This window comes from Rhinopithecus roxellana, chromosome 9, assembly GCF_007565055.1.
Source record: "Rhinopithecus roxellana isolate Shanxi Qingling chromosome 9, ASM756505v1, whole genome shotgun sequence".
Classification (NCBI taxonomy): domain Eukaryota; kingdom Metazoa; phylum Chordata; class Mammalia; order Primates; family Cercopithecidae; genus Rhinopithecus; species Rhinopithecus roxellana.
The window spans coordinates 18,908,267-18,932,874 of NC_044557.1; the positions used below are offsets into that span (position 1 = coordinate 18,908,267).

The 24,608-nt window shown below is 42.0% G+C and overlaps 1 protein-coding gene across 5 annotated transcripts in view; it reads right to left on the minus strand.

The window, feature by feature from the left end:
- Positions 1-23,124: 23,124 nt before the first annotated feature.
- Positions 23,125-24,608, minus strand: part of IDO2 (indoleamine 2,3-dioxygenase 2) — a 78,455-nt gene continuing 76,971 nt past the window's right edge. For all 5 annotated transcript variants that reach the window (XM_010354613.2, XM_010354612.2, XM_030937906.1 and 2 more), the window contains one exon: positions 23,125-24,282. In XM_010354613.2, coding sequence (XP_010352915.2) covers positions 23,927-24,282 — 356 coding nt within the window. In that variant the 3' untranslated portion in view covers positions 23,125-23,926. The remainder of the gene's footprint in view (positions 24,283-24,608) is intronic.

Below are 24,608 nucleotides of genomic sequence, written 5' to 3' on the forward strand. Positions count from 1 at the left end.
ATTACTAAAAAGTTCTACCAAATATTTACAGAATAATTAACCCAAATTCTATACAACCTGTTCCAGAAAATAGAAGAGAAAACATTACTCAATTACTTAATTATTTTATAAACCTTATATTAATCTGAAACCAAAAGCAGACAAGACAGTACCAAAAAAAAAAAGAACAAATACAAAGCCCCAAAACTACAGACCAATATCCTTTATAGATATGGATGCAAAAATCCTTAACAAATATTAACAAAAAGAATTTACCAGTATATAGAAAGAATTATATACCTTGACCACACAGTGATGCAAGGTTGGTTCAATATTTGAAAATCTATGTAATTCACCATATTAATAGGTGAAAGAGGAAAAATCACAAAGCTATGTAAATTGTTGCACAGAAAGATTTGACAAAATTCAACACCTGTTCATGATTACAGCTCTCAGAAAGGCAGGAATAATAGGGAAGTTCCTCGACTTTATAAAAAGTATTGACAAAACCTATATTAAACATTATACCTAATGGTGAAAGGTTGTGATGGTTAAATTCACGCATCATCTTGACTGGCCAGGAGGTGCCCGAAGTTAACCTTATTTCTCGGTATGCCCATGTGGGTGTTTCGGGGAGGTTAGCATTTGAATTGGTAGATTTCATAAAGTGGATTGGTCTTCCCTGATGTGGGTGGACGTCATTCAGTCCGCTGAGGTCTTGAATGAAGCAAAAGGTAGAGAATGGCAGAATTCACCCCTTTTGCTTCTTACCTGGCTGTGACTTTTCCTAGCAGCTTTATCTGTAATAGCCCAAAACTGGGAACAGGTAACATGCCCCACAATAGCTGGGCTATTAAACAAATTGTGCTACATCAAGATCATGGAATATTACACAGCAATCAAAACAAATTTACTATCAATACTTCAATAGCTTTGATGAATCTCAAGGGCATTATGCTGAGTAACAAAATCCAATCTCCAAATGTCACATACCAGGTGATTCTATTTGGTTGGTTGTCAGAGTCAGAGAGCCACTTAGCTAGGTCAAACACTGGGATCAGAGTTGGGAAATATTTTATTTCTTTTATGGTAGATTGCTTTAGGAAGTGGACTTTGCATGGATATTCAAAATTAAGTCTTCAAAAATTTCAAATCTTCAAAATCTTCCATGTGGTTATTCATGGACTTTCTTTGTAGTCTTGTCTTGTTCCTCCTGCAGTGTGAGTCAAATATTGAACAATGCAGGTGCTTCTGTCTGTCTTTTCTGCTTTCATCTGGTTGACCCTGTATCCCAAGAGGACTGGGTCATGCAGTTCAAAACATGGCCCATTCGGCAGCGAGACTATAGATAGAGCAGATTTTCTTAGAAAGGAATGTGAGCAGGGCAGGAAATGATCGATGTGGCCTTGCTTTAAAAATGCTAAGAAGGCTTCCAAGCCCTATGACCTATCACACTGATTGAAATATCATCTGTATTCCTTTCAGTTAACATGTCTTCAGTTTCAAAATGCAGAGAAAAAGCTGAAGTACTAAAAAGATATACTCCTTCGGTGAAGGTATTTTCTTTTCAAGAACTACTTTCTATTGTGAATGGGTATTCAATCTCAGCTGTGTATGTAGGTAGAGTTGCTGTGTGCTTTCAGGCCAAGTGGGGACTAGCAAAGAAAACCAGGAGTTTGGCTGGGCACGTGTGGCTCATGCCTGTAATCCCAGCACTTTGGGAGGCTGAGGCACGTGGATTGCCTGAGGTCAGGAGTTTGAGACCAGCCTGGCCAACATAGTGAAACCCCATCTCTACTAAAAATACAAAAAATTAGCTGGGCATGGTGGCAGATGCCTATAATCCCAGCTACACAGGAGGCTGAGTCAGAAGAAACACTTGAACCCAGAAGGCGGAAGTTGCAGTGAGCCGAGATCACGCCATTGCACTCTAGCCTGGGCAACAAGAACGAAACTCTGTCTCAAAAAAAGAAAGAAAACCAGGAGTTGGATGTGACAGAATGAAAATAGGGTGGTGGGCTTCAATGGCCTGGAATAACTGGAAAATCAGAAGTGGGGCTCTCAAACATATTTGCTTTTTGCTTTGTTTTGTGAGATTTTGTTGTTCTTGTTGGTTTGTTTGCTTTTGTTTCTGAGATGGCGTTTCACTCTGTCACCCAGGCTGGAATGCAATGGCGCCATCCTAGCTCACATCAGCCTCCTCCTCCTGGGCTGAAGTAATCCTCCTGCCTCAGTCTCCCATGTAGTTGGGACTACAGACATGTGCCACCACATCTGCTAATTTTTGCATTTCTTGGTAGAGACAGGGTTTCACTATGTTGCCCAGGCTGTCTCAAACTCCTGGGCTCAGGTGATCCCCCACCTCAGCCTCCCAAAGTGCTGGGATTATAGGCAGGACCCACTGTGCCCGGCCTCTCTAACATATTTATAAAGCAAAAGCAGAACCAGAGGGATGAGCAACGTGAGAAAACTACTTAAAACCAGGGGGGATATAAAACCTCATCCAGGAATCTATGAGCATGGAAGTCTGTAAATAACTTTGAGGTCACATCTGGCAGAGTTAAATAAGGAAGCAAGGTACAGATGCCAAGAGAGGTACATAGTAAAGGTAAATCATTGTGGATAGGTTATTCTTAAAAAATATGTATATATAAATTTAATCTATTGGTTTAGGCAGCTGAAATGCCCAGTTGAATAGAGCTGGCTTCAATCACATGTTCTTTCTATAATCAGTTTCAAATCTACATTTTCCTGAACCTCTTTCAGCACCCAGATATGCAAAATCAGAGAAGAGTATAATGGCCTTGTTCAGGTCACACGTTGGCCCTGCTCAAGTCACATGCTAGCCCTTCAAAGTTCACTGTGGCGTGGGTGTTCAAAGGTGATAAGGTCAGATGTCCACATCTGAGGGCAGGAGAATTGGAACTGGTCTCACTGGTCATACATAAAATGGAACAAAGCCATTCTCACGTTGATTTTAGCGTGCAGACGGGAGTGCAGGTTGCTTTCGCAGGTGAGACAGACCCCGGCAGGTGGACAGTTAGAAGTTGGGTGTAAACACAAGAGAATGTTTGAGAGAAGTGACAAAAGGAAACACAAGGTGGGGAGTGCTATAGACAACCCCATTTCAGCATGCTGTCATAAAAGCTGTGTGCGAGGAGGCCCCACCAGGAACGATTTTGACATACAGATAGCAAATAAGGATAGTTACACCAAAGGTCAGAGCAGGAAATACAGACCATGCAGCTCTTCTGTTCCTCTGTGCCTTGGACAGTAAATCAAGCCCTTCTCCCTCTTTAGACAAAAGAACAATCCAGATGTTTCAATAGAAAGTTTCATTAGGGTCTCAGACATGGGCTCTGAAGAAGCATAAAATCAAATCCTTTTCTTCCTTCTCTACCCAGGGAGGTCCTGTTGAAAGCCAGGCAGGATCTTTCCAGTTCCATACCTGTGGAATTTCTTTACCACCGCTATAATAAAGGTTTATGATAAATCCTGTCTCCAGGTTAATCTAAGAGATAACAGGACAGATTGCAAATGCCCTTTGTGGTACCCACCTCTAGTCTTTGAGGAGCCCTAGAGGTGACAGCCTGGGCAGGGAAGGAGGAGAGGGTGGTACATTCATAGTGATTTTTCTTGAGAAGGAGAAGGAAAAGGGGCATAAGCTTTGTTTTTCCATTCTCCTTTCTCTCTGTGAGGGAACTTCTTGTAGTTGCTGTAGCCATTGCCCCTGGCTTTTAAATTAAAGATGTCTGAGCGAATGAAACTGTTTATAAAATATGAATTAAAGATTAGAGTTTAGTGGTTTGACTCACTGGCAATTGGAGGGTGATTCACCATACAGAAGTCTCTGTCCAAAGCCATTAGTGTAGAGTTGGCAGTTAGGGACATCAGTTTAGGATCCTGGGTCTCTGGGTTCTTGCTCCCAGAGCCGTACAGAAACTCAGAGATGAAATATGGGGACAGGAGTAAAGAAACCATGACCTGGGGTTGTAGAACCAAGTTCTCTATGAAGCCACTTGGAAGGACTGAGAAAGGCTGACTTGCAACATACTCCCTCTCTCTTCCCACCAGATATGCATCCAGTTTTTGAAGCTGCTTCTCCTTTGAAAATTATGTCTGAAAGAATAGAGAAGATTGCATCTGGAACAAAAAAATCCAGGTAGATTTCTAGTCCACCACTTACTGTGCACTTGAGCTTGGGCAGGTCCCCTACATTCCTTGAGCTGCCCTTTCTCTACCAGCCAAACTGATATAGTAACACCCATGTTACCAGGCTAGGGTAAAAATGATAAAACAATGATATGCGAACACGTTTCATTCATTATCTACCCCTGCTCTTATTATTATATACTCTGAACACCTTTAAGCCATTCCTGATGCTTGTGATCTAGGTCTCAGTGTCCAAAACTTTTCTTGATATAATAACATTTTGCTAGTATCAAAATGTGTTGATGGAAAGACCCACAAAGTCATTTGGCTGAGGATGCAGATTCTTTAGAGCTAAGTAGACTCCTGTTTCCTGATAAAGCGGTTCTTTTCCCCACACCAGAAGTTTTAACTGTGTTTACACTCTTATGCTCTGCCTCAAAGGGACAATCTCCACGCACCCTCTCAGCTTATTCATTCCTCCCGTTGTTCCAAGAATACTTAGTAAGTGTGGCCTGTGTGAGATATAGGAGATTCCAAGGCAACTTCGTGGAACTTACAGTTAAGTGGAGGAAGCAGTTACATAAACAGATTATTATAATTCTGTAAGCTAAATACAGCGACAGAGGCCAGCCCAAGGGTGAGGCAACACATGGGCTGGGGTGGCCGGGGGTGGCAGCGGAGAGGGCTTCCCAGAGCTGACGGCTGAGTTGAGTCTTCCGGGATTTGGAGGAGCTCACCAAGAAACAACAGAAGAAAGAGTGCCGACGGCATTTCGGACTCTCCCCATATGTAATGGATTGATTTAGTTAATTATCATAAATTGTAAGAAATTATAACGCACTCAAGATCAGGAGTTTGAGACCAGCCTGGACAACATGGTGAAATCCCGTCTCTACTAAAAATACAAAAATTAGCCGGGTGTGTGGTGGCATGCACCTGTAATCCCAGTTACTCGAGAGGCTGAAGCAGGAGAATTGCTAGAACCCAGGAGGCAGAGGTTGCAGTGAGCCAACATGGCACCACTGCAGTCCAGCCTGGGCAACAGAGTGAGACTCCGTCTCAAAAAAAAAGAAGAAAGAAATTATTATTACATGAAATTATTATTATAATTTCTGATAAATTCCTGATAAAGCGGTTCTTTTCCCCACACCAGAAGTTTTAACTTATTATTATTATAACATGATTACAAATAACAATTGCCACTTCAAATATTCTGTGATATTGTTTGGAAAAGGCAGAAGATCATCTACAGTGGAACTGGTGGTCGTGGGATGAAGGTTTCAAGTAAGAGAGGCATATTTCTTGTGTGAATTTCTGTTAAAACATGATTAATTTTTCTATTTTTATCATTCTATTTGTCATGAACACTCTCTGTGTTTCAAAGAAAAAGGCAACGTTACCCCTAAATGGCAGTGAACTGACTAGGACTTAGAAGTGCCGCTGGTTGATGTTACAAATAGAATCAGCCTCCTGTGCACTCACACAAGAACGTCCCTTGCATACTCATTAGTGAAGCAACAAATGTGAGAAAAGGGACAGTCATTAGAGTTTGTCCAGTTGAGCACACTCATTTCACAGATGAAAAGACTGAGGCTCACTGAGGTGGGGCAGCATGCCTAAGATGGATAGGCAGGGAGGAGTAATACAGTCATTTATACAATTTGTATTTATTTGCAGAAGAATCCAGATTTGTGTTAAGCATTTTCCAGCTCTATTCTCACTCGGTTTTGAAGGGAATATTGTATCCATTAATTTTAGCATCACTTCATAAATAGACCAAACTACTTTCGATTTAGGTCCCAGGATCATTCTTCCTTATGATAAGATCATAGTCATTCAGTAGTGGAGGTGGGATGTTTCCATTTTGAGAAAGTCATTCATCTTCTCTCCTGTATCATTTGACCCAAGCTGTCTTGAATTTTTACTATGCCCTTCATTTACTGGTAGTTTCTTGAAATTCCAATTCGTTCTCTGTGTCTGTAATATAATGTTGAAATGTAATGGTGCGAGAGAATGATCAACATGGAACATTTCAATATAATATATGCATTTATAACACTTTTCTGTATGTTTTTGGAGAGAGACAGGTATGTGGGCCATCAGAACACGCTAGGCACGTGATGTTTCATATTCGGATGGTTATAAAGAACTTAAACTTTTTCTCTTCAGAAGGTAAAATTCTCTTTCATTAAATGTGAGATGAATGATGGGTAATGACTCATGGTGCCCTTATTAACAATGAAAAGACGAACATACCATAAACCAGTGGTTCTCAAACTTGAGCTTGTAATGACATCGCCTGGGAACTTGTTAGAAAAGCAAATTCTTAGGTTGAACTCAAAATTTACAGCATAAGAAACTCTCAGTCTGTGTTTTATCCAGTTGTCCAGGCAATTCTGATGTACAACGAAAGTTTGAGAACCACTGCTATAAACTTAGAGACTGCAATCCATTTAGAGAATTGACTCTTGACTCTGAGAACACATAGAATTTCTTCCAATCTGAGAGCAGCTATTTCACATAAGAGGGACTCTTTTTGTATCAATGGAGCTGACGTTGAAGGTAATGTTACAACGTTTAATGCCAACTGACTGGCCTAAGGCAAAAGCCGAGTTGTGTCTGTGCTGCGATTTTATACAGTTCCTATCAAATGCTGCCTTTACTCCCTTCACTTCCTTTACTCTCCCTTGAAATTTTACTAGTAAAATGCAATAACTGTATTCAGTCTTTAAGGCCATTAAGATGCAAATTCCTTAGGTAGTGCTAATACTTTTATCCTTTATCAATCTCTTACACAATGGAGTGAGTTTTAGATTCCTTTCTGAGAAAAAGTGTTGAGGAACAGGAAGGGCACTGAGAAAACTGGACTATTTAAGAAAGATGAATGGATTGTACTGCCTACTTCAACACGCATTCATTCCCTTCTCTACTCTTTCGAACAAAATCCCAATTTTTGCTGGGTGCGTGACTATACTGTTAAGGAACTGAATTTGCCAGTATCCATTGTAGCTAGGAAGACTATGAGACTAAGTTACAGCCAACTGAAAGAAAACAAGGGGGCTTGTTTTCAAGGGGGCTTCCTGGAAGTCTCTTCAAAGGGAGAAGGTGGCTTTCTTTCCCCGATTCTTTCCTGTGACCTGGAAGGCAGATGTAAAGGCTGGAGCTTCAGTAGCCATGTTAAGCCATGGGATAGAAGAACCCTCCTGAGGATATCAGAGCAAAGAGACAGCAACTTGAGTCATTAATGACACTATGGAGCCACGATTCCACTCCTGGATATTTGTTGTTGTTGTTGTTGTTATTGTTTGAGACAGAGTCTCGCTCTGTCACCCAGGCTGAAGTGCAGTGGCAGGATCTCGACTCACTGCAACCTCTGCCTCCCAGGTTCAAGTGATTATCCTGCCTCGGCCTCCTGAGTAACTGGGATTACAGGCGTGTGCCACCATACCCAGCTCATTTTTTTTGTTTTTATTTGTTTGTTTTTAGAGATGGAACCTCACTCTGTCACCCAGGCTGGAGTGCAGTGGTACGATCTCGGCTCACTGCAACCTCCACTTCCTGGGTTCAAGCGATTCTCCTGCCTCAGCCTCCTGAATAGCTGGGACTACAGGCACATGTCACCACAACCAGCTAATTTTTTGTACTTTAGTAGAGATAGGGTTTCATCGTGTTGCCCAGGCTGGTCTCGAACTCCTGAGCTAAGGGAATTCACCTGCCTTGGCTTCCCAAAGTGCTAGGATTACAGGCGTGAGCCACGTCCCCCCGGCCAATTTGTGTATTCTTAGTAGAGAGGTGATTAAACCATATTGGCCAGGCTAGTCTCGAACTCCTGACCTCAGGTGATCCACCCGCCTCAGCCTCCCAAAATGCTGGGATTACAGGCATGGGCCAACACACCCAAGCTCACTCACAGATATTTTAAAACACTGGAGAGAAACAAACTTCTATCTTTGGGATTTGTAACATTTTGGTTCTATAAAATACAACATTGCTTTAATAGAAGAGATGTAACCAAGTTGTGGAGTTGGCAACACAGCAAGAGGAGTTTAGAAGTCTGAGAGCCAAACTCCTTGTACTTTACAGGTTAGCCAATCCCATCAGGTGGTGGGGTATCACATTTCCTCACCCAGAAAACCAGCTCCACCCTGCCAAGAGTCTCATGAACTTTTAGCTCTGTAAATTCTAGTTCTAATTTGTCCAAATTCTGTAGTATCTCTAGTTCTCTCAAACAGTGTTGCAATGTCCCACAACAAAGCAGACATCATTTTAGCTTTATTTGAAAAGCAGATATTTTATATCATTTGGAATTTAGGAGTGGGATTGGAAAAGCTCTTCTGTAGGGAACATGATAGTAATTAAACAATGGTAGAAAAATACTTCCTTGAGGCCTGGCACATTGGCTCATGCCTGTAATCCCAGCACTTTGGGAGGCTGAAGCAGTCAGATCACCTGAGGTCAGGAGTTTGAGACCAATCTGGCCAACATGGTGAAACCCCATCTCTACAAAAAATACAAAAATTAGCTGGGCGTGATGGCCGGCGCCTATAATCCCAGCTACTGGAGAGGCTGAGACAGAAGAATCACTTGAACCAAGGAGGCGGAGGTTGCAGTGAACAGAGATCGTACCATTGCACTCCAGCCTGGGTGACAAGGTCTCAAAAAAAAAAAAAAAAAAAAAAAAAAGAAAAGAAAAGAAGAATGTTTCCTTGAAAAGATAAGATGCAATACCATTTCTTACTTTTTCCAAAGGCCTTCCTTTGAGGTTCTTGGATCATAAACTTTCCTTCCAGGTGAAGCCTGAGAGGATAAAAATGAGTGAAACGTTTCAATGACTCTGTATCTTGGATTTAAGAAAGCAAGTTTTCTTCCACACTGTTTGACAGTGTGTCTAACAATTCCTAGCAATTAATCATAGCAACAACAATGGCATCAACCTGTTACATGTTTGCTTTATATACAGACACTATTCTAAATGCTTTACATTCATCAACTCATATTCATACCCTATTGTGTGGCTATTGTTATTACACTAAAATGTACACACAGAGATGTTACAAATGTGTCCGTTGGAGGAACTGGAATTTGTACCCAGCAAGTGTCATGGAAAGGAAGGCTGTTGTGAGCAGATTTGTGTGGAAAATACTCTGTACTTCAATCACTAATCCAAATGCATGTTTGTTATGAGGTCTATAGGGGATTGAGCAATGTATAGTCTAGATTTATTGTTTTCATTTGTTTCAAATGAGAACTTTTAATGCTCTGATCAGCATCCTTATTTTTTATTATTTAATTTATTTTATTTATTTAATTTTTTTGGGAGACAGAGTTTAGCTCTTGTAGCACAGGTTGGAGTGCAATGGCACCATCTCGGCTCACTGCAACCTCCGCCTCCCAAGTTCAAGCAATTCTCCTGCCTCAGCCTCCTGAGTAGCTGAGATGACAGGCGTGCTCTACCATGAGATTTTTTTTTTTTTTGTATTATTAGTAGAGGCAGGGTTTCACCATGTGGGTCAGGCTGGTCACTCCTGACCTCAAGTGACCCACTGGCCTAGGCCTCCCAAACTGCTGGGATTACAGGTGTGAGCCACCACACCCAGCCTTAGCATCCCTATTAATCATTGGATATGAATGGATAAGATAAATGATAAATAACTCTTGAAGTTTGATTTCTTTTATGCTTGATTTGCATTTTAAAAGGTCGGACTAGGTGAAGATGAGCAGATTAGGTAGATATCACATTGTGGCACCTCAGTTCCATCCATATTTCCCCTCCAGAGTTGCAATATAATTTCAGTGATTGCCTAACTAGGACATGTTTCAGTGGACTGTCTATTGGCATGAACCTGATATACTCCTGGTCTTACAACTGCAGGTGTTCCTCAGGAGTCATACATGGCCAAGTGCGGTGCAGTGGGAGTGGGTTGGGGGCAGTGAGGAGAGAGAGATTTAATTCCAACAATATTTATCTTTTCTTTTAGACAAAAACCCAACTAATCTCTTTCAAAGCCCAAGGCAGTGATTTGGCTTTTCCTGTTTGAGTATTTATGTGATCTTTCTTTGCAATTCTTAGTCCTGTCACTAATCTTCTTTTCACGATTTGGCTCCATTTCAGCTTTTCTGACAGCAAAGATCCTCAGATAACCCTGATCACAGAGTAGGATAAAGAATTCCTCTCCAACTTTAAAAGAAAGTAACATTTATGAGCATTTCTCTTTTCAAATAAAAAAAATATAAAAAGAAAAATATCCATAGGTCTACCATTTACAATACTTGTATTAACTTTTAGAAATAAACAAAATACCATTTATTTTTGAACCAGAGGGATCCATCATGATCCATTTAATGTGGGCCTTTCTGGATGCAGGATCTTGGGTGAAATACCTACATGCACACACACACACACAGATGTATATATATTTATATATATATAACAGCTTTATTGAGATAAAATTAGGGCCGGGCACGGTGGCTCAAGCCTGTAATCCCAGCACTTTGGGAGGCCGAGACGGGCGGATCACGAGGTCAGGAGATCGAGACCATCCTGGCTAACACGGTGAAACCCCGTCTCTACTAAAAATACAAAAACTAGCCGGGCGAGGTGGTGGGCGCCTGTAGTCCCAGCTACTCGGGAGGCTGAGGCAGGAGAATGGCATGAACCCGGGAGGCGGAGCTTGCAGTGAGCTGAGATCTGGCCACTGCACTCCAGTCCGGGCAACAGAGCGAGACTCCGCCTCAAAAAAAAAAAAAAAAAAAAGAGATAAAATTTACGTATTATATAATTCACCTATTGGACTTGTACAATCCAATGGCTCCTAGTACATTCACAGAGTTGTGCAACCATCATGACAATCAATTTTAAAACATTTTCATCACATAAAAATGAAACTTCATCACAGTATTTCTAAAACGAAAATTCTTTGGCCCGGGAAATCAGTGGAGAATCCACACCTTGCTTGGAGCTTGGCATTCTTTGTGCAGGTTGCTATTGCCCCCTCGTGGTAAATGACTGGATCTACAAGCAAAGATTAAACCTTTCAAAAGACCGGTAACCAACCCTTCCCCGGCCGTAATGTTTGCCAGGGCCTGGGGTAAAATGGACATCAACATAGCATCTTTACAAATATTCGAAGATTATAAATCAATCTAGCAAATTATTTTTAAAAAGATGCCATATCATCTTACCTTCATAATGACCTGGAAGCCCATATTCAGATTAAAATTCGCAGACTCCTTGGAATTCCACGTCAAACAAGAAGATATGGAGCTAGTGGGTCTCAGGTCCAACTTTACTCTTCCCAAGCCCGGTCTGTTTCACACGTCCAGGGCTGCACCATCCTGCATGTAGATATCCCAGTCCACCTGGCCAAGATCCATCTCCACACCTCCAAAGAGCCCCCTCCTCCTCACACACTCACTGGCGAAGGAATATCGATGGCACAGTCAAGAACAAATCCACTGAGCTCGCTGCAGCCTGGAACTCCTGGGCTCAAGCGATCCTCCTGCCTCAGCCTCCCAAGTAGCTAGGACTACAGACACATGCCCCTGTGCCTAGGTTAAATGTTTGATTTGTTAATTTTTTGTAGAGATGGGTTCTTACTATGTTGTTCAAGTTGGTTCTGAACTCCTGGCCTCAAGTGATCCTCCCACCTCGGCTGCTATTTTTAAATAAAACCATTTATATAATAGAAATTAAGTACTGCAGAGTATAATTTCAAATATATAGTTATATTTGTATTTTAATAATATGGCTGGGCGCAGTGACTTACACTTGTAATCTCAGCACTTTGGGAGGCCGAGGTGGGTGAATCACTTGAAGTCAGAAGTTTGAGACCAGCCTGGCCAACATGGTGAAACCCCCGTCTCTACTAAATTACAAAAATTACCTGGGCATGTGGCTGTAATTCCAGATACTTGGGAGGCTGAGGTGGGAGAATCACTTGAACCTGGGAGGTAGAGGCTGCAGTGAGCCAAAACTGCACCACTGCACTCCAGCCTAGGCAACAGAATGAGACTCCATCTCAAAAAATACGAAAACAAAATTAGCCGGGTGTGGTGGCAGGCACCTGTAGTCTCAGCTACTCAGGAGGCTGAGGCAGGAGAATGGCGTGAACCCGGGAGGCAGAGCTTGCAGTAAGATGAGGTCGCACCACTGCTCTCCAGGCTGGGCAACAGAGCGAGACTCCATCTCAAAAAAAAAAAAAAAATATATATATATATATATATATATAAAGTACATGAACATGTGCATAATTATTGTATTATTATATTATTGTCATTTGTCTGGCATGGCTGTGTGCTCAGTTGGTTCTTGAAAAGCCTGGTTATTCTAAGGGCAAGTCCCATTAGCTCCAGGACTCTGCTCTGTGAAGAGAGATACGGCCTTTGAATGGCCAGAACAGGGTACCACGGCCCACTGCAAATGATTTCTGACACAGAATAGAGATAAAATCTCTTAATGATGCTGTTAGGAAGGAAGAAAGCTGCTTACAGACAATTAAAGTCAAATGTGTAATAGAGTCGGGTCTGATACCTGTACAGCTGTTGCAGAAGCATGTGGTCCAAAAGATTTGTGAGTTTACAAAGGAAATTACTTTGCAAAACTAAAGCATTTATTTTTGATGATGCTTACACTCAAGAACTCAGTTTTCTAATGTTACTGTGAAGCAGATGCTAAACTGCAAAAATTAACTAGCAATTGCATTTCAGAAAGCAATAATATCCAACTCCTTTATTAAGTTTACTGTTAAGTGAACAAAGAAAGAGAAGAGTATTTCTTCCATTAGCAAAGCAAATAGGACATCTGTGCATCAGACAAAATTTGGTGGGTGAAATTCATTGCTGTGGAAGCAATGAATGACTTGTAGGTACAAAAAGTTTTGGATTCCAGATTTTAAATTGAATAGGATTGAATTGAATACCTTTTTAAAGAATTTTCTTTCCTTCTCTTTTTTATTCTTTGTACTTCTACTTCCTTTCTTTGTTTATTTCTTTTTTTATTTTTCCTTTTTTTCTTTCTTTCTCTTTCTTTCATCTTTCCCTCTCCTTTCCCTCCCTGCCTCCCTCCCCTTCCTTCTTTTCTTCCTTCCTTCCTCCTTTCTTTCCTTTCTTCCTTCCTCTCTCTCTCTCTCTTCCATTTTCCTCCTTCCTTTATCCATTTTGATTAATTTTATTTCAATTAACCCTGTTTTAGAGACAACAAAATGCAAAAACAAAGAATGAATTTCAAAGTAACAGTAAGGGAAGAAGAACGCGGTCTATGAACCTCACTGTCTTGACTTTCTGCTCTGAAAGCTGTGAGATCTTTGGGTTCCAATTTGAGAGGTCCCATCACCTAAAGTCAGCCCAGGGATCAGGACAGTATCAGGCCTGAGAGCACCACAGAGTGAGCATTACATGTTATCAAGCTGTTACTTCTGTAGTGTTTTTTGTTTGCTTGCCTTTAAAATCACCCTGAGTTTTTATTAAATTCTCCTTAGAATTACTACAGAAAACAGCCTGGCATGTTGGCTCATCCCTGTCTTCCCAGCACTTTGAGAGGCCGAGGCGGGCAGATCACTTGAGCTCAGGAGTTTGAGACCAGCCTGTCCAACATGGTGAAATCCTGTCTCTACTAAAAACACAAAAATTAGCCAGGCATGGTGGCGCATGCCTGTAATCCCAGCTACTTGGGAGGCTGAGGCAGGAGAATCACTTGAACCCGGGAGACAGAGGTTGCAGTGAACTGAGATTGTGCCACTGCACTCCAGCCTGGGCAACAGAGCAAGACTCGGTCTGAAAAAAAAAAAAAAAAAAATTCTATAGGGATCCTAGCTGGACTCAGGCATAACATTAAAGAGAATCATTGTCCCCTTGTCCCCTTGTCCCCAGCAGTGGTGAGTGGTGGCAGCCGCCAAGGTGAAGGTATCTTGTGTACTAGCTTTAGGAATATAAGGCCTGGTCACTTCTTCCTGGGTGGAGAGTCACCCTGTATTCCGTGCCTCAGAGCCTTGAGTTTTAGTTTTCTTTCTTTTTTTTTTTTTTTTGAAATGGAGTCTTGCTCAGTCACCCAGGCTGGAGTGCAGCGGCACAATCTCGGCTCACTGCAACCTCCGCCTCCCGGGTTCAAGTAGTTCTCCTGCCTCAGCCTCCCGAGTAGCTGAGACTACAGGCGCATGCCACCACATACTACTAATTTTTGAATTTTTAGTAGAGATGGGGTTTCACCATGTTGGTCAGGATGGTCTCGATCTCTTGACCTCGTGATCCACCCACCTCGGCCTCCCAGAGTGCTGGTGGTTATTTTTTTGAGATGGAATCTCGCTCTGTTGTCCAGGCTGAAGTGCAGTGGCGTGATCTCGGCTCACTGCAACCTCTGCCTTCCAGGTTCAAGCACTTACCTCCCTCAGCCTCCTGAGTAGCTGGGATTACAGGCTCCTGCCACCATGCTCTACTAATTTTTGTATATTTAGTAGAAATGGGGTTTCACCATGTTGTTCAGGCTGGTCTTGAACTCTGGACCTTGTGATCCACCTGACTTGGCCTCCCAAAGTGCTGGGATTACAGGCATGAGTCACTGTGCTTGGCCTGAGTTTTAGTTTTTATTATGAGAGGCAATGGTTTTGTTCCACAGGGATTACCCAGCTTAGAAAGTCTTTAGTTGTAAACTAAGTAAGGTTTGTCAGGGTGGAGTTCCCCACTTCTCTCTCAGAAGCTTCTGTCCAATCCATTGCTGCCTCCCTTCTGGGCATCTCTTAGGGGACAGCTACACTATTCACCATTTTTGACCTCCTCTCCATCATTATGAAAGGAGGACTCTTTCTTTGGGAGAGGCTGTAGGGAGAGTGTATGTCAGATACCATAGCTTATCCTAATTCAGATTCTTCTTAAGGACCCCAGAGATGATTAATTTTATGTCAACTTGGTTGAGTCATGGTGCCCAGGTATTTGGTCAAACATTATTCAGGATGTTTCTGTGGGGATATTTTTCTTAAAGGAGATTAACTTTTAAACTGATGGACTTTGAGTAAAGCAAATGGCTCTCCATAATGTGGGCGGACCTCTTCTAATCAGTTGAAGGCCTGATAGACCAAAAACTGACCTCCCCTGAGCAAGAAGGAATTAGCAAAAGTTTTCTATATGCCAACAGTGAATAATGTGAAAAAGAAATTTTAAAAAGTAATCCCATTTACAATAGCCATACCTAAAAATAAATACTTAGGAATCAACTTAAGCAAAGAAGTAAAAGATCTCTACAATAAAAGTTATAAGACGCTGATGAAAGAAATTATGAGGATACCAAAAAATGGAAAAATATTTCATGGCCATGGATTGGAATAATCAGTATGGTTAAGACGTCCGTATTACCCAAAGTAACCTACAGATTCAATGCAATCCCTATCAAAATATCAATGTCACACTTCACAGAAATAGAAAAACAATCACAAAATGTATATGGAACCACAAGAGACCCCGAATGGCCAAATAAATGCCGCACAAAAGGAACAAAACTGGAGGAATCACATTACCTGGCTTCAAATTATACTATAAATGTTATACTACAGAGCTACAGTAACCAAAACAGCATGGTACTGGCATAAAAACAGACACATAGATCAATGGAACAGAATAAAGAACCTGAAAACAAATCCACACACCTACTGTGAACTCATTTTTGACAAGGGTGCCAAAGGTACACTGAGGAAAACACAAACTCTTCAATAAATGGTGCTGAGAAAACTGAATATCCACATGCAGAAAAATGAAACTAGACTCCTATCTATCAACAAATACAAAAATCAAATCAAAATGAATTACATACTTAAATCTAAGACCTCAAATGATGAAACTACTACAAGAAAACATTGGAGGAAAATCTTCAGAACATTAGTCTGGGCAAAATCTTTTTGAGTAATATCCCACAAGCACAGGCAACCAAAGCGAAATAGATAAATGGGATCCCATCAAGTTTGAAAGCTTCTGCACAGCAAAGAAAACAATCAACAAAGTGAAGAAACAACCCACAGAATGGGAGATAATATTTAGAAACTACCCATTCACAGAAGATGAATAACCAGAATATATAAGGAACTCAGACAACTCAACAGGAAAAAAAATCTAATCCGGGTAAATGGGTAAAAGATCTGAATAGAGATTTTTCAAAAGAAGATATACAGATGGCAAACAGGCGCATGAAAAGGTGCTCAACATCATTGATCATCAGAGAAATGTTAATCAAAACTACAATGAGATATCATCGCATCCCAGTTAAAATGGCTTTTATTCAAAAGATAGGCAACAACAAATGCTGGCAAGGATGTGGAAAAAAGGGAACACTTCTACACTCTTGATGGGAATGTATACTAGTCCAAAACCACTGTGGAGAACAGTTTGGAGTTTCCTTAAAAATCTAAAACTAAAAATTAAGTTACCATATGATTCAGCAATCCCACTGCTGGGTATACACCCAAAAGAAAGAAAGAAAATTAGTCCATCAAAGAAATTTCTGCACGTCTATGTTTGTTGCGGCACTGTTTATGAAAGCTAAGATTTGGGCCCGGCGCGGTGGCTGAAGCCTGTAATCCCAGCACTTTGGGAGGCCGAGGTGAGCGGATCACGAGGTCAGGAGATTGAGACCATCCTGGCTAACCCGGTGAAACCCCGTCTCTACTAAAAAATACAAAAAAACTAGCCAGGCGAGGGGCGGGCACCTGTAGTCCCAGCTGCTCGGGAGGCTGAGGCAGGAGAATGGTGTGAACCCGGGAGGCCGAGCTTGCAGTGAGCTGAGATCCGGCCACTGCACTCCAGCCTGGGCGACAGAGTGAGACTCCGTCTCCAAAAAAAAAAAAAAAAAAGAAAGCTAAGATTTGGGAGCAACCTAAGTTTCCATTAGCATATGAATGGATAATGAAAATGTGTTATACATCTAGAATGGAGTACTATTCAGTCATAAAAAGAATGAGATCTTGTCATTTGCAACAACATGGATGGAACTGGAGATCATTATGTTAAGTGAAATAAGCCAGGCAGAGAAAGACAAATACTGCATGTTCTCACTTATTTGTGAGATCTAAAAATTAAAACAATTAAATTCATGACACAGAGAGTAGGATGATGGTTACCAGAGGCTAGGAAGGGTGGTTGCGGGCTGAGGGCAGGTGGAGATGGTTAATGGGCACAAAAAAATAGAAAGAATGAATAACATCTACTATTTGATAGCACAACAGGGTGACTACAGTCAATAATAATTTAATTGTATCTTTTTTTGATATGGAGTCTTGCTCTGTCACCAGGCTGGAGTGCAGTGGCACGGTCTTGGCTCACTGCAACCTGCGCCTCCTGGGTTCAAGCGATTCCCCTGCCTCCCAAACAGCTGGGACTACACAAGCATGCCACCACGCCTGACTAATTTTTTGTATTTTAGTAGAGACAGGGTTTCACCATGTTGGCCAGGATTTTCTCAATCTCCTGACCTCGTGATCTGCCCGCCTCGGCCTCCCAAAGTGCTGGGATGACAGGCATGAACCACCGTGCTTGGCCTGTAAATTTTAAATTTTAAAATAAAGACTGTAATTGGATTGTTCGTAACTCAAAGGATCAATGCTTGAGGAGATGGCTACCCTATTCTCCATTATGTGCTATTTTCACATTTCATGCCTGTATCAAAACATTTAATGTACCTCCTAAATATATATACCTACTATGTGACCACAAAAATTAAAAATAAAAAATTAAGACAAAGAATTATGAATTGTGCTTACAGATGGTCTTCAGACATAACCTGCAGCAAAGCTATTCCCTGGGTCTCCAGCTTGTTAGCCAATCCTGTAGCTTTTGGAATTTCTAGCCTCCATTATCTCTCTCACTCTCTCTCTCTATCTACATACACACATGCACATACACACACAGAGTTGGACCCCCAAATATCTGTGGGTTTCATGTCTGACATCTGTAGATTTATCCAACCACAGATGAACACTTTTCAGAAAAATGAAACAATAAAAAATAATAATATGACAATAGAAATGATACAAATTGAAAAACACACCTTAACTATTTACATGGGATTATTAGTAACTACTTATGTAGGTATTATTAGGAATCTGGAGGTGATTTAAAGTATGCAGAAGGGTGTGTGTAGGTTACATGCAAATATTACAGTTTTATATATAAAGGACTTGATCATCCCCTGATTTTGGTATCTGCAGGGGTCCTGGAACCAATCTTCTACTGATACCAAAGGACTCCCCCCTCCACACACACACACACACATATATATATATAGTGTTCTCTTTCTCTGGAGAACCCTGATGTAAGGTTTTAATTAAGGAATCTCAAATATTTATCAAGTTACTGAAGGAGAGATCTATACATCAGCATAAATTTGGTGAAGCTTCCCACTGAACACATGAATGGTACCTGCTCCATCCATTTGCAGGACTGACTTACAATAATTGAAGATGCAGCCTCCTTAAGATAGAAAGAAAACAAGCATTTTCTTCACCTCCACTGGGCCCCTGGCAATAAGAATGAGTATCCTGAAGAAAACTATCTTTGAGGGCAAGAGCTTGTAGACCTCCCCTCTATTCCATTCAATCTGGGTATGGATTTATTCTGCAATTGTTGAGAAACCATGATGTGTTAGACACTACCATTGGTTTAGATTTTATCTGGGTGAACCTAAAGTATAATCTCATGGCACCTTCTTGTTCTTATTGTGAAACAAAACTTAAAGGCTGGGCATGATGGCTTACGCCTGTAATTCCAGCACTTTGGATGGTCGAGGCGGGCGGATTACTTGAGGTCAGGAGTTCGAGACCAGCCTGGCCAACATGCTGAAACCCCATCTCTACTAAAGACACAAAAACATTAGCTGGATGCCAGGTGTAGTGGTGCGTGCCTGTAATTCCAGCTATTCCGGAGGCCGAGGCAGAAGAATCACTTGAACCTGAGAGGCAGAGGTTGCAGTGAGCCAAGAATGCACCACTGCACTCTAGCCCGGGCAACAAGAGTGAAACTCCATCTCAAACGGAACACAACAAAATCACAAAACCAAAAACACAAGTCCCAGACCAGAGTGTGTCTATCCCGGGATCTGAATCTGGGCCAGCTTTTCAGTCTCTTTATCCTCAGTCATAATTCTGCATCTTACCTCCATGCACATACACGTGCTCCAAGGGTTTCTGCAACACTTCTTCTTCTTCTTTTCTTTTACTTTTTTTTTCTTTTTCTTTTTCTTTTTTTTTTTTTTTGTTCTTGTTTTTTTTTGTTTTTTTTGAGACAGAGTCTCACTCTGTCACCCAGGCTAGAGTGTAGTGCCACGATCTCGACTCACTGCAACCTCCACCTCACCGGTTCAAGTGATTCTCGTTCCTCAGCCTCCCAAACAGCTGGGATTACAGGCGTGAGCCACCGTGCTCAGCCTCTGCAGCATTTCTCGACTGCTTGTCTTCCTCCCTCTTCTCCACTTGCCTCAGAACTCACAGGGTGAGAGAGCACACACTTCCTACTCCTACTGCTTTTTCTTCCCTAGACATTTCTTCTTATCCAGACCATGAGGATCTTCAGGGAACATGCAGCATCATCACATTACAACCATTCACTCAGTGCCAACTCTCTAACAATATATATGAGCTTGACTTTTCGCAAAAACACTGCAAAGTAGCTATTATCTTCATGTAAAATGTGACTATTATGATTCAAAAATGTTAAGCAGGCCAGGCGCATTGGCTCACGGTAATCCCAGCGCTTTGGGAGACTGAGACGGGTGGATCACCTGAGGTTGGGGGTCCCAGACCAGCCTGACCAACATGGAGAAACCCCATCTTTACTAAAAATATAAAATTAGCCAGGCACGGTGACTCATGCCTGTAGTCCCAGCTACTGTGGAGGCTGAGGCAGGAGAATTGCTTGAACCCGGGAGGTGGAGGCTCCGGTGAACCGAGACTGCGCCATTGTACTCCAGCCTGGGCAACAAGAGCAACTCTGTCTCAAAAAAAACCAAAAAAGTTAAGCAAGATAAACAGCTTGTACATCTTGTATTATAAGTAAATGTCTACATTAGACACTGAGGTTTGAACACCAGCTCTGCCATTTCTTCAAGCTCAACAGTCACACCCCTACACCGTCCTAATAGTATTTCTACATTAGATAGCCATTTTTTCACTGGTGTGCATACCCTTCATCCCTAGGAAACTTGAGAAAACTTTGTTCTCTTCTGTAGTGGAAGCTTTACCTTGACCATTATACATCAAGCTGAAAATGGAACTCCTTGCTCCAGAAAATCGTACCCAACATATGAACTAGGTAGGTTAATTGGTTCATGGTTGCTCATTAGCAAACAAAATAAAAACATTTGCTTTTATTTCTTCCTCGTGTATAAGGCTGAATGACAACAAGCAAACACAATATATTCTGAAGGCTTTGAAAGATAAAATTTTGTACACTTCTCTTCCTACCTCATTTAATTTATCCAGTTTTCCATTTATTCAATATTTATTGAAAATTCTGTGTCAAGTTTTGTGGTTTTTTTGAGTGCACTTGAATCCTTTAAAAGTAAACCAATTAAGATGATTACTTGTTAAGCCTGTAACACTAAGGCACAAAATAGGTCCCCATGTAGTACAGGTCTAGGTTTAAAAGATAAAGCGACTGTGGCATCCTTTCTTCAATTCTCAAAGGTCCTTGCATCACTCACTACATGTCTACATGATTTCAAGACAAATCCAGATTCTATCTCACTTTGCTTGCTTGATTGGGTGTCATATCCCTTTTCTTCACCAACTACAAGGAGATAGACACCAGTTCCAAGCTCTGTTCTGGTTCTTAGGAACCCCTATACATGATTCTCTACGGTTCAAGGACCAAACAGGGAGAATGGTAATGTGATAACCACCATTTAGCTCCATACAGTAATTATGAAATCACCTCTTTTATAAATAAGCAAACTGTGGCTATGAAAGTTTAGACAACATGTCTGTCAGTGACAAAGCTGGAATACAAACCCAGATTTTTCAGCCTTTTTTTTTTTTTTTTTTTTTTGAGACGTAGTTTCACTCTCTTTGCCCAGGCTGGAGTGTAATGGCGTGATCTTGGCTCACCTCCACCTCCACCTCCCAGGTTCAAGCGAGTCTCCTGCCTCAGCCTCCTGGGTGGCTGGGATTAGAGGTGTGCCTGGCTAATTTTGTATTTTTAGTAAACATGGGGTTTCTCCATGTCGGTCAGGCTGGTCTCGAACTCCCAACCGTAGATGATCCACCCACTTCGGCCTCCCAAAATACTGGGATTACAGGTGTGAGCCACCGCTCCTGGCCTGGTTTTTCAGCTCTTGAAGCCCATAGTTTTGTCAGTTTCTACCTCCCCGCATATCCAAATGACAAACAATCATTTTATTGCTATGGATTCAAGAAGCTGGAGGAATATAGTGTTCTCTTTTGACTGATATATACGCAATCTATGCTCTGATGCCTCACCTCATAACCAAATAAACTTTTGTTGACATTTTCCCTTTGTGCCAGGCATTATCACTTCTGTTATTTGTATCTACCTTGAGACCCATCTGATCATCTCGATTTTATAAGAAATAGGAATCTGAGAATTAGTGACTTTCTGAAATTGGTCAAAAAACATATTGTTTTAAAAACAGGAAAGTCAGAATTCGAACAGGTCTTATTCTAAAGGTCATGAGCTTTATACCTGAGAGTGACAGTGGGGAGGAATAATGGTTTGGATTATTCACCAATGTGCTTCTGTCCTCTCCTGCCACCTGTTCACATCCTTGGACCATGGCACACGCTCAGCCCAGGTAGTTAAGACTGTCTGAGTTTACTGATCCCAGAGCAAATCAAAGAACAACAAATATATTCATGCTCACTTTTTGAGGTTCAAAATAGACTTTTCAAACACAAGAACAGCATGCATAGAGAAAAGGCATTCTGAGTCATGGTAGCCTAAGTTTTTGAGCTGAGACTCTGACCTGAACAACAGGCAGAGAGGATACCATCAGAGCCAGGCGTTCTCCTTGGCCCATCCAGACTAGAAAAGGATTATTCCTTATGGGTTAGAGAAGAGAGGGCAATGTCAGCAGCAGGGAAGAGCATCTGAAAGTGTCTCTGAGAAGAAGCTCTTGGTCTTTCCTGTCCACCTCATCTTTGCCAGACCAAGCCCTGTGGAGATAGGACAGGAAGGGCCCTCCCCATGCCCCAGGTGGAAGACACTGGTTCATGGCATCCTACCAAGGGCCCCAAGAGTTCATAAGCCTGCAAAATTCTCTTTCCCCCATGACACTGGAAAGAGGAGATGGTTGCTGTGGTTATAACACTTTCCAAATATTCCTAGGGCAGGTGGGAAGTAGTCAGATATTTTTCCAGGTATTGTGATAGGACCTTGAGGGCTGGAGAATGTGAAGGGCTTTGAGACATGATGACACAGGCCACAGGTTGCACTTGACCAGTGTCCACGTGAGGAGAGGGACTTCTTAGCATATGTGAACTTGGCAGAGGCTGCTCAGTGATCAAGATACTGGATAGGCCCCCTGGAATTTAGAAGCTATTCCAGGTATATGTTTGTGCACAGCATGGAGGGTGAGGGGCAACCTTCAATTAACAGAATTTATTTTATTCTAAATTGGTCTGATTGGCTGGGTGCAATGGCTCAGGCCTGTAATCCCAGCACTTTGGGAGACCGTGGTAGGTGGAACACTTGAGGTTGGGAGTTCAAGATCAGCCTGGCCAACATGGTGAAACCCGTCTCTACTAAAAATACAAAGCACAACAACAAAAAATTACTCAGGCACGGTGATGGGCACCTGTAATCCCAGCTACTCAGGAGACTGAGGCTGGAGAATCGCTTGAACCCAGGAGGTAGAGGTTGCGGTGAATAGAGGTCACACCACTGCACTTCAGCCTGGATGATAGAGCGAGACTCCATCTCAAAAACAAATAAATAAATAAATAAATTGGCCTGATTAAAATTTTCTCATTTTCTACTGCCAGGTGAAATGAGCTCTTGAGATAGAAACCAAGTCAATAAAAGCATTCACATTTATTTGCACACTCACCACATCGATTTACTACTTATTCCCAGTTTTCTTATTTTCTTATATAAGATCCATTCTTTCATTTTACAAATACAGATTTTCAGAGTAAGAAGAGAGAATAATCCTTCTAAAAATAAAGAAAGGCATTACAATACAATTTGCAAATCTAGGTACCACGTGGAAAGTCTCATCCGTTCCCGTATCATTAACTGCTCATTTTCACTCTGGCGGCATCCAAGTCCTTATTGTCAGCATCCTCTTTCTTCCACATCTCCACTGGAGCATTTCCAACCTCCTGACACCAAACTCAACACATTCAGGGAGAAGAGGGCTGGTCTGGGACCACAGAAATCCTTGTTCTAATCTTGGAGGCAGTGCTCAGTAGGAACTTAATGAATTGTTAAGTGAATTTGTTTTTTAAGAAAATCAGCAGGTAATATATCCCCGGGCAATTTTATCTGATTTTTGAAATTCAGATTGGTTTTCTACTACTTGGCGAAGAGAATGGGGTACAGTCACTCCTCTGGGGGGTTCTGCATGAGGAAATATCCATGATACTTGCTATTTAGCAGTGATCAGGTAGAGAAGGAAAGTCTTGGCCACATCAAGTGTCCTTTCTGAAGTCAACAGTTCTCGACAAGGAGATTATGGTGCTCTGTAGAGCAGGAACATGAATAGGGCTGAGATCCTTCCTGGATGATCCCAGGCAGAACCCTGACCCTCATTCTCCAGGCCCACCTGCCCTCCATGGGAGCTCTGCATTGCTGGGGAGAGGGCAGCCTCCTAACTACCTGGGTGAAGGATTGACTCCAAGGTCTTATCCCTGACACTCTTAAGGAAGCTCATAACTGTGGTTCCACCTGTGCCCCTGTCTTCTAAAGCCTGAGGAGGCCCTGGGAGATGGTTTGGCTTCTGACGCTTTGTCTTGGCTGCAGCTATGATGAGGTATCTGGTGACCATCGTGATGTGATAGCTCCGCAGGTCTACCAGGGCCTGCACACACTGGTTATAGGCTGTCAGCAAGTGGTCCTGTCCAGAGGACAGGACGTAGTCCCTCAGGGAAGGTGCTGAGTGGATGTCTTCTATGAAGGCCTTATGGGAAGGAGGCATGTAATCCCTCATTCTGTACAGAAAGTCAGCTGAAAGAAACAATACAACATAATGTCATAGCTCCACATGGAAATATAGCAGAGCTCATCTGCTTCTTCTTCTTTTTTTTTTTTCTCGAGATAGGGTCTTGCCCTGTCACCCAGGCTGAAGTGCAGTGGTGTGATCTCAGCTTACTGCCACCTCTGCCCCTGAGTTCAAGTGATCCTCCCACCTCAGTCTTCTGAGTAGCTGAAACTCCAGGTGTGTGCCACCACACCCAGTTAATATTTTTTGTATTTATTTTAGTAAAGACGGGCCATTGCTATGTTGCCCAGGCTTGTCTTGAATTCCTGGGGGCAAGCGATCCCCCAACCTC